Genomic DNA, 16,356 nt, shown 5'->3' on the forward strand with positions numbered 1-16,356 from the left:
CAGATGAACACAGGGGAAGGGAAGCAAAAATAAGGTAAAAATAGAGATGGAGACAAAACATATGAGACTCTTAAATACAGAGAAATGAGGGTTGCTGGCAGGGTGCTGGGTGGAGTGATGGGCATTAAGATGGGCACTTGTTGGGATGAGCACTATGTGTTATATGTAAGTGAGGAGTCACTAAATTCTATTCCTGAAACCATTACTACACTATATGTTAGCTTTTTTGGATTCAAATAAAATTTAAAAAAAATTTAAAGAAGATACAGTATCTCTAATAGCAGACACCCAGTGTTAAGAATTCTTACCCTTAGTTACCTTACTTAATCCTTAGATTAGCCTTATGAAGTAGATATTATCTACATTTAAAAGCCTACATGTCATAGACTTCCAGAATGTCTATGTCCTTGAATAGCTATTCAAAATCTGAATGCTAGGGATCTACTATAAAGAAAACTATGTATTATAACAGACCTAGGGGGAAAAAGTCAGTGTAGATATTTAAACATAAAGGTATGAATACTTACAAAAGTGATCTTATTAATTTAAGTGTATTTCCTATATTTGGTGAGAATTTAATTTTCTTTTAAGACCGTGAGATCTGGGATTTGAAGAAACATTCTTTCCTATGGATTACCTGGGATGGTGCAAAACCAGACATGTGAAAAGCTGAAAACACAAGTGGCACCTCCACCTTCAGGAGCATTTCAATATAATGAGTGCTGCAAAAGTATATCGGATGGATGCCAGATTCTATAGTGTCAGCAGGTAGGTACCTCTGCATAAAAAAGAGACATTGAGAATTAATGAATATGCGACTAATTTAAAATAATATAACCAACTTACTTAAATCTCTTGCTTTGAGTGGCTACTTCAAAATTTATATGGTGGCATAAGTAGTTACTGCAAAGATTATAATTATGCAAGTTAAAAATTCAGAATGTTAAACACTGTAGAAAGAATAAATCTCAATAACGGCAATGTGATATACTTTCCAAGACAAAGCAATGAAGTTAATACTGTAATTCAATGCCTTGTGGAATGAAGGGGATGAATGTTGCATGAAAGAATAAATGTATGAGTACACGAGTAATAAAGCTTTATATTTTAAGAGTGAATGTATTTCAATATGCTTGCTATCCTTGGCTTTGGCCAGTAATTCTATAACATTAAAAAATTTTAGTTTGTCTGCTCTTAGGAATATTTGCATAGCCTCCTTTTTCTAAGATAATGCTATATAACCCAAATCTGAGCTTGAGTTACTAATAACTGAAATTGGGAATTCCGTAAGAAATTTATCTCTAAAACAGAACAAGGTATAATGCAATATCATCAAAGTTTTTGGGCCAACTACCTTATATGTATGTATGTAAAAATTTCTATAATAATTACATATTACATAATTTATATATTTTATATTTTACATTTACTTATATGTCCATTTATATATGTGTGGATATACACACACACATTTACAAACTTGCATTTTTGGCTATTTCTTCATGAAGTTAGTTATTTTTTTAATATGTCTCTTAAGTAAAATTTATGCCATCATGAATGCTCTATAATATTTCAATGATTGTTATCACAAATTCAGTATCTAACCACAGCATTTTTTAAACAAAGAATAAACTTGGAGATATCATTTTGTGTCAAGAAAAACTGTTAGACTACCAAGTATATGCTATAAACTTATACTAAAAACTTATATTCTAATTAGTTCTGAAGAATATATAATTAAGAAACTTCCTGAAAGGCATTTTTATGTTCTTAGCTTTACTGGGTAACTGTAATAAAAGAAAATCCTTTTAAATTAAAACAAATGAAACTTACGTATAACAATTACATACAAGTTAAGATAAGGGTTTCTTTCAAACTTTATTGCTAAAGTGCTTTTAAGGATTTAGGTTTGAGTTATACTAAAACTTCTGATACCAGTGAGGTGGTTTATCAGTGTCATCAGCATAAATTACAATTTACCATTTCACATTGCATAAATATATATTTATAGGAATACATACGTAGAAATATGAGAGGTTCTTAGAGATACCTCACAGTACACAAGAAAACATTAATTTTATATACTGATTACTGGAGACATATTATAGCATATTAAGTGGACATCTCAGAGTCAACTTCAGATGAATGTCTAGTAAAGAAATTATCTCTTTTGAGTAGTTAAAAATAATATAAACTGAGAATTAGTATCCTTTAACTTACCTTCTTTTATGAAATATATGTGTTTTATTAATGACTATTTGTATAGTAGAATTAATGAATCTAATAAATAGCAAAATATCAACTTACACATATAATTTTCAATGCAAGCATAGGTAATCATTTTCTGAATATATGCATAATAGTAGTGTAAGAAATGTATGCATAAAAATCATTCTTATACAGTATTTTTTTTTTAATTTTAATTTGTTTATTTTGAGAGAGCGGGGGAGGGGCAGAGAGAGAGGGAGTCACAGAATCTCCAGCATCTCTGAGCTGTCAGCACAGAGCCTGAAGTGGGGCTGGAACTCATGAACCATGAGATCATGACTGGAGCCGAAGTCGGATGAAGTCAGACGCTTAACCAACTGAGGCACCTAGGGGCCCCTATAGTATCTTTTCTATGTTGCATTGAAAACAATGTATCTGGAGTTGGTATGTTTTAGAGTCCTGCCTGATTTCAGTTTTATGGAAATAAATGCTATTAGAGCACAATATCACTGTTATGTTAAAAATAATGTGTTACAAAATACTTTATAGATTCAAAACAAAAATGCAACTTTATAAAATTATGATTAAAAAAAGTTGACTGGTGATATTTAACAGTGTCACGATCTAAACACTAAACTAGAATAATTAAGACTAGGGGAATGCAGGAATCATTTTCAAATATTTGACATGAAAATGTATGATTAGATTCAAATTCCATTACTCATTATCAAAAGATTTCTCATTTGTAAACGTAAGAGTGGAATTTTTTTAAAGTTTTTATTTAAATTCTATTTAGCTAACATATAGTGTAATATTGGTTTCAGGAATAGAATTTAGTGATTCATCACTTACATACAACACCCAGTGCTCATCACAAGTGCCCTCCTTAATACCCATCACCCATTTAGCCCCTCCCCCACCCACCTCCCTCCATCAGCCCTCAGTTTGTTCTCTAGACTTAGAAGTCTCTTGGGGCGCCTGGGTGGCGCAGTCGGTTAAGCGTCCGACTTCAGCCAGGTCACGATCTCGCGGTCCGTGAGTTCGAGCCCCGCGTCGGGCTCTGGGCTGATGGCTCAGAGCCTGGAGCCTGTTTCCGATTCTGTGACTCCCTCTCTCTCTGCCCCTCCCCCGTTCATGCTCTGTCTCTCTCTGTCCCAAAAATAAATAAACGTTGAAAAAAAAAAAAAATTTAAAAAAAAAAAAAAAAAAAAAAAAAAAAAAAAGAAGTCTCTTATAGTTTACTTCCCTCCTTTTTCCCCCTCCCCTATGTTTTTTTCTTAAATTCCACATATGAGTGAAATCATATGGTAATTATTTTTATCTGATTGACTTATTTAGCTTAGCATAATACATTTTGGGTCCATCCACATTGTTGCAAATGGCAAGATGTTATTCTTTTAGATGGCTGAGTAATATGCCATTATAGATAGATAGATAGATAGATAGATAGATAGACAGACAGACAGACAGACAGACAGACAAACAGATAGAACCACATCTTCCATCAGTCAATAAACATTTGGGCTCTTTTCATAATTTGGCTATTGTCGATAATGCTGCCATAAACATTGGGGTGCTTGTGGAATATCTAAGGTTTTTAAAACTCAAATTCTGGTTAACAGAAGGAAAATAGTTTCATAGAGAAAAACCAGTACATACTCTTTTGCCATTTGCTTCCGCCTACTCATGTAAGCAAACTTCTCATTATGCTGAAAAACTAGAGCTAAACATTCTTATTCAGGAATTTCATATAGCTATTTCAAGCATAAAATTTTTAAATTTCAATATTTATAATGTATTCCTCCTTGATGTTTTGCTTTTATTTTCCTTATCACAAATATATACTGTAAAAACACATAATATGTGCTTTTATTTAACTCCACATACTTTCCAGCTCCCTTATCCTTGGGTGCCATGTGATTGCATTGTCCACATGCTCTATGTCATAAAAACGGTTTGTGAAGTATTAGCCTATCTTATATACTAGATAGTTTCCTCAAGTTGGAGATCTTAATGGCAGTAAGTAAAATAAAATACAGAAATATTGGTAAATTTAGGAACACTCTTACCTCTAAACTCCAAGATCTCATGAAGCTAGTAAAATCCTTTAAAATACACTATAATACCCTCAATCAAAACTCATCACAGATTTACAAAATGTATAGTTTTTTCCTCTTGATGGAATACACTGATAATTTTGACTTATTTTCTTATACCATAATTTAACTGATTCTTTCTAACAAAGCAATAGTAAAAAATCCATTCAATAGTTCTTATTACATATATATTTTTTATAATTTACTAAATCATAAGTTTAAAATTTAATCATCCATCTAGTATCACTAATCTTTCATGCAGTTACCATTAGGTAAGACATCAAGTATCTGAGAAAATGTCAAATCTGTAGCTTCAAAGAGAATCAGTCAAAAAGCATTCAGGTAGAAAACGAACATAAATTATTACAGAGCTCTCTACAAACAAGATCCCAACGAATTTAAATGGGATTTGCCTTAAAATTTCACACACTCCTTTCAAAATAGACTAAAAAGTCTTACAGAAATATGTAGTCTTGGCAACCAAAGGAAAGCAGAGGTCAGAAGCCTGGAGAACTGCTGAAGAAATCTGAATGTTTTCTCTTTGTCCCCGCACATTATCATGAACAAAGAAGATACAAACCAGTCATGGCCAGCATAACTCCCCTGCAGGCAGACTGAAAAGCACAATTAAGGAACTTTTACAATATTTTATCTTAAAAGATGAAATATGAGAACTCCATTAATATTCATTTCCAGGATCCCTGTCAGGAAAGAGGTATTGATACTTAGCCCTCATTTTATCTTCAACCAATTTACAAGCTAATGTACTGTTTACTTACATGTTCAGTGGAGGCCAATGGCACTAGCAAATGGAGAAATAACTATCTGCCCTGTGGCAACATTTGTTCAAATCATTAAATAGTACCCTCTCTTTCTCTGGTTTAGGTTATCTGCTAAATTACTAGCATAATCAAGTATAAAAAACCCACAAATATTTAGAATTCAGTAATGCAAATGGTTTGTACACTTTTTTTCTCCCTTCCGGTCAAACCTATTTTTGAAAAATAACCAATTCAGGCAAAATTAATGTATGTTCGATTACTATTCTAGATTTACTAAGTCTGGAATATGCTTTTCTAGATACACTAAACCTATTTTTAAAACTTTCTTGTATGTATCTGAAAATACAGCCTAATAACTTTACTCAGCTTAAGATTCAATGAAGAAGACTGAATTTAGTAGTTAATACCCAATCTAATAAAATACATATTTAAAATACAGAATAGTATAAAGGTACATGATAACAAATCAGTAATATAGGTTAAAGTATTATTTTACTATAAATGTGTTAAGGTCCCCTATCAAAGAATTATGAAAAATACATAAAGTTCAACTACTGTGAATCCACTCAAAAAAGGATACGAAGAGAAGATTTTATGGGTACTTGCTGCTGTTTCAGGAATCTCTCACAGTGCTTTAAAACCAACGTAAGATCATTTTCTGCACTGTCTTTCAACAGGTTGAGGAACTTGCCATACCTATATTAAAAACCCACAAAACATAAAAACTGAAAAATGTCAGGTCTGCATTGTAAATTCACTTTTTAAAACCTATCAAGAGCAGTCCTCTTCTTGATAGCATAAGTATGCTATACAGAACTTAGTAAAGCTTAACACTCAGTGTATGTTCCTGATAATTATTTTTGGATTAGATAATGATATTTGAATTAGATTATTATATCTGGTAAATGCTGACATTTTAAAGGAAAATAAAACAGGGGCGCCTGGGTGGCGCAGTCGGTTAAGCGTCCGACTTCAGCCAGGTCACGATCTCGCGGTCCCTGAGTTCAAGCCCCGCGTCGGGCTCTGGGCTGATGGCTCAGAGCCTGGAGCCTGTTTCCGATTCTGTGTCTCCCTCTCTCTCTGCCCCTCCCCCGTTCATGCTCTGTCTCTCTCTGTCCCAAAAATAAAATAAAACGTTAAAGGAAAATAAAACAGTAGTGAGAGAACAGAATGTAGATACTTAGATGAAAAGAATGCAAGCATTTTTTTCCTGAACTTAATCTAGAACATGTAATGTTGACAGCTTAGACTGACAGAATGTTAACACTGGAAGCAATTTTAGATTTCGTCTAGTCCAGTGGTTCTGAGGGGAGGGTACTTTGTCCTGGGGCCACTTTGGAAATTCACGGGGGTGTTTCTGATTGCATAGTGAATGGGGGCACTACTGGTACTTGGTGAGTGGTGGCCGGGAGGTTAAACATGGGGCAGTCCTGCACAACAACTTGCAAATGGCCTGGCTGTTACTTGCATGGATGAAGAAGCTATTTGTAATTATCTGAAACCAATTCTGTATTATATAAAATCATAAGATGTTTTTTTCTATATTTTTTATTATAAACCGAATGTAACCATGTGCACATCAGAGAAAGGAAGTACTTTCATTTCAAGCCTAAAACTTGTTCACCATTCTGGAAAGTTACTTTGCCAGTGGCAAAACTCTACTAGAGGTATTTGAAGCACCAAAATACTGTCAGTCTCTATTTACAGGTGCCAAAGTTACAATGACTATTTGGTTGACAGCTATGTCATATACTGCAGGTGTGTACAAACATTTCATTACAAAGCATTTTCCATTCACTTCTTACCAATAAGACATTGTACTGAATTAAAAAAAAAAATATGACTAGCCTGCTTATATTATCTATAGATTCCATTTCAGAATAGAAACTGGACATTACAAAATAAAAAGCAGATAGAGGGCCACAAAACAATGAATTATATGCTTTATGTGATACAGATGGATGAGCTAAAATTACTTTAATACATTTCATTATAATTTCATTATGTTACGTATTTATGAAAACATTCTTTTTAAAAGCTTCCACATGCATCCTTTTTATATTTGATTCTAAAGATTACCCACTGAAGTAGGAGGGAACTGTCAAGATCTCCATTTAATAAGCAAGAGAGAAGACTTAGTCCTTAATTCCCAGTCTGCCATTTAGTTTCTTTTGAAAATTACAATTTGAGTACTAAAAATTCAAACTACTATAATTGGCTTATTCATTTTTAACTTCTGTGTCTATCCTTAAGGTACTTTTGTACTCATCACCATAGTTTAACAATTAAAATCTACCATATTTTAGGGGCACCTGGGTGGCTCAGTCAGTTAAGTGTCTGACTCTTAGTTTTGGCTCAGGTCATGGTCTCACTGTTTTCGTGAGTTCAAGCCCCACGTTGGGCTCTGCACTGGCAGCACAAAGTCTGCTTGGGATTTTGTCTCTTCCTTTCTCTGCCCCTCCCCCACTCACACTGTTTCTCTCTCTCTCTCGCTCGCTCTCAAATAAACCTAAAAAAAAAACTACCATATTTTAGAAAATGGCATGATTGCGCTACCAAAGTGCTGATTTTTACAATATTCTTTTTTTTTTTTGGTAAAAGCCAGGAGTCATAGAGGCTTAAATATACTGTAATTAGCCTCTGAAGTGATAATGAACCATAAATGATGTACTGGCAGAGGTAATTTAATCATATGCCAATATCCTCAAAACAAAGTTATTATTTTCTGAATGATAGACTCTGCATTTAAAGTACACAAAATAGTTGGTTGTTAAATACTATTAAGCACATATCAGGTAGATAAAACAAATTCTAGAAATGAGCAAGGGAGATATTTCCCTGTAATATACCTGACAGTCATTTTAATGCCAAGCTGCTGCACAGATGAAAGACTTTCGTTCTTCACATTTGCATCAGTAGCTAAACACAAAGAAAACTGGGTTATAAAAATGTATAAAAGTCTGCATAATAATCACAGTTTAATTGCAAATTGATGAAAGTAATATTTTTACATATTTTAATGTGAATTTTGAAAACACTGATGAATTTGTTCTTTTAAGAGCTGTCAGTTATATTTTCAAAGAAATTAATAAGAAACTTTACAAATAACTTTTCTCCTATAAAAATCATTTAAAAGCATATTAAAATCAAACAACTAATTGTAGTTTTAAAGCAACCTATTTTTACTCGAATCTCAGAACACAAAAGGTGTTAACCCAAAAATGATCTAGGATATTGTACTATAATCAAGCACTGCATATATAAGATTTTGAATTACAAATATGTATAAGTATGGCTGTTTACCTCTTAAAGATTTAAGTCAAGAAGGAATAATCAGTTACTACTTATAATGTATAACAATATATGAGGGTGGAGTGAACAAGGTTCTTCCAGCAGGTGCATTTTCTTTGTGATGGAGGAGTTGTGATCTACCAAAAGTGAAGGGGCTGTCTGGACTACGGGAGAGACTGAAAATTTAGTTCTGGAGAACATTGGATTACCAAGCTAACAGTGAATGCTCAAAAGCATCACTAGGTAGCACTAAGGGGTCTAGTTGAAACTTTCAGTTTTTGGCTGAAGAAACTGTAGCATGCATACAGACAGACACACAATATTAAGGGAACTGTCCAAAATCACATAGTTATCAAGTGGCAAAGAGAACTAAAATCTGGGTTTCTCATACTCATATCGGTGATTTTTTTTTCCTCCCATTACACACTGGTGCATCTCATCCTATCAATATAATCTACTTAACTTGCAGACTCATTCACTCCTTTTAATACACCCTTTTGGATAAAGTAACTTGCATTACCATGCTAGAAGCTGTGGGGGCTACAAGATAAATCATACATCATGCCCTAAAAGAACTTCCCACGTAGTGTCAGAGATAAAATTCATATATAGATAACTCTGATAAAAATGTTTTAAAGTACTAAGTGGAACAAGAATGGTACAGATAGAGAGTTATGTGAATTCAGAGAGAGAGATTAGGAAGAAGCGGCATTTAAACTGAACCTTAAAATATGGTTAGGCTTGAGATCTACAGACATAAGGAGGAGAAACAAATTAAACATCACTGTTATCAAACATCTACTCATTGGACCAGCAATAATTCATCTTTTAACACTCTTAGAGGTAAGGTACATCTAGAAGCATCTCCTAGTTTGCCTAGGACTAGAGTGGTTTTAGCACTGTAAGTCTCATGCCCTCATAGTCCTAGCCAAACCAGAGGGGTTTATCACCTATGTAGAGTGGCAATTTTCTTTAAAAAAAAAAAAAAAAAAGATAAAATGTGCTCTGTTAATTTCTTGACAAGCTACACCTGAGTTTTTCTTATTTAGATCAGAACACAATCTTAGCAGTATTGTTATATTTTGCCTATAATGATAGCAGTTAAGCTACTTTTTATGTATCTTAGAATTCCTCCCTATTTATAACTCTAACTTTACTAATAGATGTGCATTCTAGATATACAGATTGCTAAGGACAGCTCTGCCCCATTTGTATAAGCCAATAATTCTGCCTCCTTCTCTTAGACAGAAAAAAAAAATGAGTTTTCATTACTTGACGCCAAAAACATATATGTCACAAATTATTCTCACTCTCACAAAATGGTCAATTTTTAAAACTATTACTCATCATTCATCATGTTCACCATAATTTTAAGTTCTTAGTATTATCAATGGCATTTAAAAAGAAACCAGCCATAATTTAAGCATCATTTTTAATGTCCCCTACAATATAATCAGGTTAAATTCATTTGGACAGTGACCAGGATGTTCTTTCTGTGTCAGTACCTGAATCTAACTCCTGGTGATCCTACATTTTATTAGCAATTGTATTTCAGTTTCCCAAGTTTAAATAACATAAAACTTTAGTGCTGTAGTGTTGGTGACACTGGCTGACTTTACAAAATTCAAGAAGTTTCAGTAAAATAAATATTTTGGTTTTATATATTTTTAGAACCATGAAATAGACCTACCTCCAATCAACTATCAAAATGGGAGATTATAAGATTGATTTTTTTTTATTAGTAAGCTATCAAATTTTCTTTAGGTATACCTTATATTCAAAGAAATATAATTAAGTATATACTTTAATTAGTTTTGACAAATGCATACAAGCTGTATAACCGACATCCCTCTAAGATGTAGAAAATTTCCCTCACCTAGAAGTTCCTCATGCTCCCTTCCAGCCAATTCCTGCATATCCTTCTTCCCTAAACTAGCTACTATTCTGATCTCTTTCACTGTTGGTGTAGCTCTACTTAGAACATCATATAAATGGATTCACAAGTATATACCCTTTTATGTTTGTTTTTATTTCACTTAACACAGTGTTTTGAGATTCATTCCATACTGTTGCATGTTACCAAGTTTTTTTTTAATTACAAGTAGTATTCCATTATATAAAATGCTGAAATTTGTTTATTCAATGTATATCCTGAAATTTATTTTTATTTTGGGACACACGTGTTTCTTTTTTCAGATTTTAATTTTCATGAATAAAGAGCTCTGAACATTCTTGGACAAATATGAAAGGTGAGCTATCACCTCAGGCCTATCAGAATAGCTAAAAGACAAGAAAGAAGTGTCAGCAAAAATGTGGACAAAAGGAACCTTTGTACACTATTGTTGGGAATATAAATTTGTAGCTATGGTAGAAAACAGTAGAGAGGACTACCCCCCCCAAAATTAAAAATAGACATATCATATGATCCAGTAATTCCACTATTGGGTATTTACCCAAAGAAAATTAAAACATTAATTCAAAAAGATACCTGTACCTCCGTTTATTGCAGCATTATTTACAGTAGGCAAAATATGGAAGCAACCTAAGTGTCCATCAACAGATGTATGACTAAGGAAGATGTGGTGTATATCTGTACATACGTACATACACATGCACGTACACACACACACACACACACACACACACACACACACAGGAAGATTACACAGCCATAAAAAAGGATGAGATCATGCCACAGGTGACAACATGGATGGACCTAGAGGGTATTATGCTAAGTGAAATAAGTCAGACTAAAACAAATACCATATGATTTCACTCATATGTGGAATCAAAAAAAGAAAAAAAGAAAAAAGAAAAAAGAACAAACAACAGAATCAGTCTTATAAATACAGAAAACAAACGGTGCTTGCCAGAAGAGAGGGTGTTGAAGTGTTAGGCAAAATGGGTGAAGGGGAGTGGGAGATATAAGCATCCAGTTATGGAATGAATAAATCATGGGGATAAAAGCCACAGTGTAAGAAATACAGGTGATGATACTGTAATTGCAATGTATGGGGACAGACAGTAGCTACACTTATAATGAACAAAACATAACGTATAAACAATCAAATCACTATGTTGTACACCTAGAATTAATGTAACATTGTGTGCAAACTATACTCAAAAACAAAACAAAATGAAATAGTAAAGTTCTTCAGGCTGAAATGATACTATGAATACATAGATACACACACGTACAAGAGTACAAGATAATGTAAATATATGGGTAAATATAAAATAATTTTGCTCGTTTCTTAATTCAGTTAAAAATAATTGACTCAAGGGAAAAATAATGTGTAAAAGTAAAATGCATGGAGAATATAGCACACAGGAATGACAAATGGAAATATGCTTTTTGTAAGGTTCTTATGTGAATAACATAATATTAATTCAGGGTAGACAAAAATTATCAAAATTATATATAGAAGTTTAAAATATCGATAATCATGTAAATGGACTAAAAACAATCAATGGCAGAAATTCTCAGACTGAATTAAAAACAGAAAGCAAGATAAAACTATATGCTATATGTTTTAGGATGCCCTTAAACTGAAAGACATGATAAAGAATGGGAAAACATATCCTACCAATACTAATCGTAAGAAAGCTGAATGTCTACATTATTGCCAGACAAAATACACTCTAGGACAAAGAGTATTAGAGATAAGATACTTTTTTTTATTTTTTTTTTATTTTTTTTTTTAATTTTTTTTTTCAACGTTTATTTATTTTTGGGACAGAGAGAGACAGAGCATGAATGGGGGAGGGGCAGAGAGAGAGGGAGACACAGAATCAGAAACAGGCTACAGGCTCTGAGCCATCAGCCCAGAGCCTGACGCGGGGCTCGAACTCCCGGACCGCGAGATCGTGACCTGGCTGAAGTCGGACGCTCAACCGACTGCGCCACCCAGGCGCCCCAAGATACTTTTTTTTAAAGAATAGCATGATCAGTATATCAAGAAGAAAAAGCATTACTAAGTATGTATTTACCAAATTGGAAAGCTTTACAATACATGAAGCAAAAACTAAATAATTAAAGGGACAAACAGATAAACATAAAATAATAAAGAGACAGCTCAACACTACTGTATCAGTATTTGGTACCAAAAACAGACAAAAATTTAGAAATTATCTAGAAAATCTGAACAGCATGACAGAACTAAATTGTCCTTTTTGGTTATTTATAAAACACTACAACCATCAGCTCCAAAATATACATCCTTTTCATTTGTCAATGGAACATTTACTAAGACAGAACATTTATTAGGCCATAAAAAGTTTCAATAAATTAGAAATAAATTAAATTATACAGAGAATATTCTCTAAATACAAAAGAACTAAAATAGAAACCAATAACGAAAAGATATCTGGAAAATCTCCCAACACTTGAAAGTTAAGCAAAACACTGGAAATTGAGGTCAAAGAAGAACTAGCAAGCTAAATTAGAAAATATTTTCAATGTAATGATAATTAAGACCTATCTAAACATGCATTGGGAGGCAACTAAAGCACTGCTTAGGGGAAATTTTATAGCTCTATCTACTTATATTAGAAAAGAATAAAGGTTTAAAGTCAGTGATATAAACTTCTATCACAGAAGCTAGAAAAAGAGGTGGAAATTAAACCCAAAGTCAGTAGAAAGAAGGAATAAAATATAATACAAACCAATGAAAGAGAAAATAAAGAAGTACAGAGTATATCAATAAAACCAAATTTTAGTTCTTTGAAAAGATCAATAATATTGACAAAACTCTACACGGCTTATAAAGAAAAAAAGAGAGAAAACACAAATTATCATTATCAAGAATAAAAGAGAAAATATCACCATAGATCTTACACACCCAAGAAGACAGCAAATCTGTGAAGAGTCTTACATTAATTAATGAAATTGAATCAATATTTATTTATTTTTTTAATGTTTATTTATTTATTTATTTATTTATTTATTTATTTATTTATTTTTATGAAATTTATTGACAAATTGGTTTCCATACAACACCCAGTGCTCATCCCAAAAGGTGCCCTCCTCAATACCCATCACCCACCCTCTCCTCCCTCCCACCCTCCATCAACCCTCAGTTTGTTCTCAGTTTTTAACAGTCTCTTATGCTTTGGCTCTCTCCCATTCTAACCTCTTTTTTTTTTTTCCTTCCCCTCCCCCATGGGTTCCTGTGAAGTTTCTCAGGATCCACATAAGAGTGAAACCATATGGTATCTGTCTTTCTCTGTATGGCTTATTTCACTTAGCATCACACTCTCCAGTTCCATCCATGTTGCTACAAAAGGCCATATTTCATTTTTTCTCATTGCCACATAATATTCCATTGTGTATATAAACCACAATTTCTTTATCCATTCATCAGTTGATGGACATTTAGGCTCTTTCCATAATTTGGCTATTGTTGAGAGTGCTGCTATGAACATTGGGGTACAAGTGGCCCTATGCATCAGTACTCCTGTATCCCTTGGATAAATTCCTAGCAGTGCTATTGCTGGGTCATAGGGTAGGTCTATTTTTAATTTTCTGAGGAACCTCCACACTGCTTTCCAGAGCGGCTGCACCAATTTGCATTCCCACCAACAGTGCAAGAGGGTTCCCGTTTCTCCACATCCTCTCCAGCATCTATAGTCTCCTGATTTGTTCATTTTGGCCACTTTGACTGGCGTGAGGTGATACCTGAGTGTGGTTTTGATTTGTATTTCCCTGATAAGGAGCGACGTTGAACATCTTTTCATGTGCCTGTTGGCCATCCGGATGTCTTCTTTAGAGAAGTGTCTATTCATGTTTTCTGCCCATTTCTTCACTGGGTTATTTGTTTTTCGGGTGTGGAGTTTGGTGAGCTCTTTATAGATTTTGGATACTAGCCCTTTGTCCGATATGTCATTTGCGAATATCTTTTCCCATTCTGTTGGTTGCCTTTTAGTTTTGTTGGTTGTTTCCTTGGCTGTGCAGAAGCTTTTTATCTTCATAAGGTCCCAGTAATTCACTTTTGCTTTTAATTCCCTTGCCTTTGGGGATGTGTCGAGGAAGAGATTGCTACGGCTGAGGTCAGAGAGGTCTTTTCCTGCTTTCTCCTCTAAGGTTTTGATGGTTTCCTGTCTCACATTTAGGTCCTTTATCCATTTTGAGTTTATTTTTGTGAATGGTGTGAGAAAGTGGTCTAGTTTCAACCTTCTGCATGTTGCTGTCCAGTTCTCCCAGCACCATTTGTTAAAGAGGCTGTCTTTTTTCCATTGGATGTTCTTTCCTGCTTTGTCAAAGATGAGTTGGCCATACGTTTGTGGGTCTAGTTCTGGGGTTTCTATTCTATTCCATTGGTCTATGTGTCTGTTTTTGTGCCAAATTGAATCAATATTTAAAAAGCATACCATAAAGCAAACTCAGACCCATATGGTGTCACTTAACTAGTTAATTGTATCAAATAAATAAATTAGTAACAATCTTGCATACTTACAAGCACAGCATAACCATGACCCCAAAAGATGCAAAGACATTAAAGAAAAGTAATGACTAATATTGCACATGAATATAAATAGAAAAAAATATTTTAAAAATATTAGCCAAATTCAGCAATATATTAAAAGAATAAAGTATCATGATTAAGAAGAGTTCATCTGAAAAATGCAAAGTTAGTTTAACATTCAAAAATCTATCAAATCCATCCTTTCCCCTAAGAATAGGAACAAGCAAATTGTATACTCCTACTTATACACTTAATTAAGTCTTGACAAAATGTACAAAATAATTCAACGAGGTAAAAAGCTTTTCAATTAATTGTGTGGGAACTAGATATCAGGGGGAAAAAGGTGTAAACTCTTACCTCATACCACATAATGAATAACTCAAAACAGATTATAAACCTGCAGTTAAAACTATAAAGTTTTAACCTATGAAGTATAGAAGACTATCTTTATGGCCTTAATGTAAACAAAGATTTTCTGAACAGAACCCTGAAAGTACTGCCCACAGAAGAAAAATGGGTAAGTTGGACTTCATCAGAATTTGACTTTATTTTTCAAATTTTTATTTAAATTCTTGTTAGTTAACATATAGTGTAATATTGGCTTCAGGAGTAAAACTTAGTGATTCATCACTTACACAGAACACACAGTGCTCAACACAAGTACCCTCCTTAATACCGAATACCATTTAACTTATTCTCCACCTATCTCCCCTCCATCCACCCTGTTTGTTCTCTATAGTTAAGTCTCTTATGGTTTGCATCTGTTGTTTCCCCCAAGTTATTAATTTTAACCATTCTGACAGATGCAAAGTGGTATCTCATCATGGTTGATACAGATTTCCCTGATGATCAGTGATATTGAGCATCTTTTCATGTGTCTGTTAGCCATCTGGATGTTTTCTTTGGAAAAATGTTCATGTCTTCTGCCATTTCTTAACTGAAATATTTATTTTTGGGGTGCTGAGTTTGATAAATTCTTTATAGATTTTGAATACTAACCCTTTATCACATGTCTCATTTGCAAATATCTTCTCCCATTCTGTAGGTTGCCTTTTAGTTTGGTGATTGTTCCTTCGCTGTGCAGAAGCTTTTTATCTTGATGAAGTTCTAATAGTTTGCATTTGCTTTTGTTTCCCTTGCCTCTGGAGACATGTCTAGTAAAAAGTTGCTGCCGGTGTTCTCCTCTATGATTTTGATGGTTTCCTATCTCACATTTAGGTCTTTCATCAATTTTGTATTTATTATTGTATATGGTGAAAGAAAGTGGTCCAGTTTCATTCTTCTGCATGTTGCTCTCCAGTTGTCCCAAAACCATTTGTTGAAGTAACTGTCTTTTTCCCATTGGATATTATATCCCACTTTGTCAAAAATTAGCTGCCCATATAGTTGTGGGTCCATTTCTGGGCTTTCTATTCTGTTACATTGATCTATGTGTCTGTTTTTGTGTGAGTACCATACTATCTTGATGACTACAGCTTTGTAATACAGTTTGAAGTCTGATGCCCCCAGCTTTGC

General features: G+C 33.7%; 1 protein-coding gene across 3 annotated transcripts in view; it reads right to left on the reverse strand.

Annotated features, from left to right (window-relative positions):
• The window catches only part of TBC1D32 (TBC1 domain family member 32), a 202,462-nt gene that overhangs the window by 23,129 nt on the left and 162,977 nt on the right, over positions 1-16,356 (reverse strand). For all 3 annotated transcript variants that reach the window (XM_047859835.1, XM_047859833.1, XM_047859834.1), the window contains 4 exons: positions 7,936-8,005; positions 5,667-5,782; positions 4,764-4,918; positions 638-778 (listed from right to left, as the gene is read on the reverse strand). In XM_047859835.1, the coding sequence (XP_047715791.1) occupies positions 638-778; positions 4,764-4,918; positions 5,667-5,782; positions 7,936-8,005 (482 nt within the window). The remainder of the gene's footprint in view (positions 1-637; positions 779-4,763; positions 4,919-5,666; positions 5,783-7,935; positions 8,006-16,356) is intronic.

This window comes from Prionailurus viverrinus, chromosome B2 (genome assembly GCF_022837055.1).
Source record: "Prionailurus viverrinus isolate Anna chromosome B2, UM_Priviv_1.0, whole genome shotgun sequence".
Classification (NCBI taxonomy): domain Eukaryota; kingdom Metazoa; phylum Chordata; class Mammalia; order Carnivora; family Felidae; genus Prionailurus; species Prionailurus viverrinus.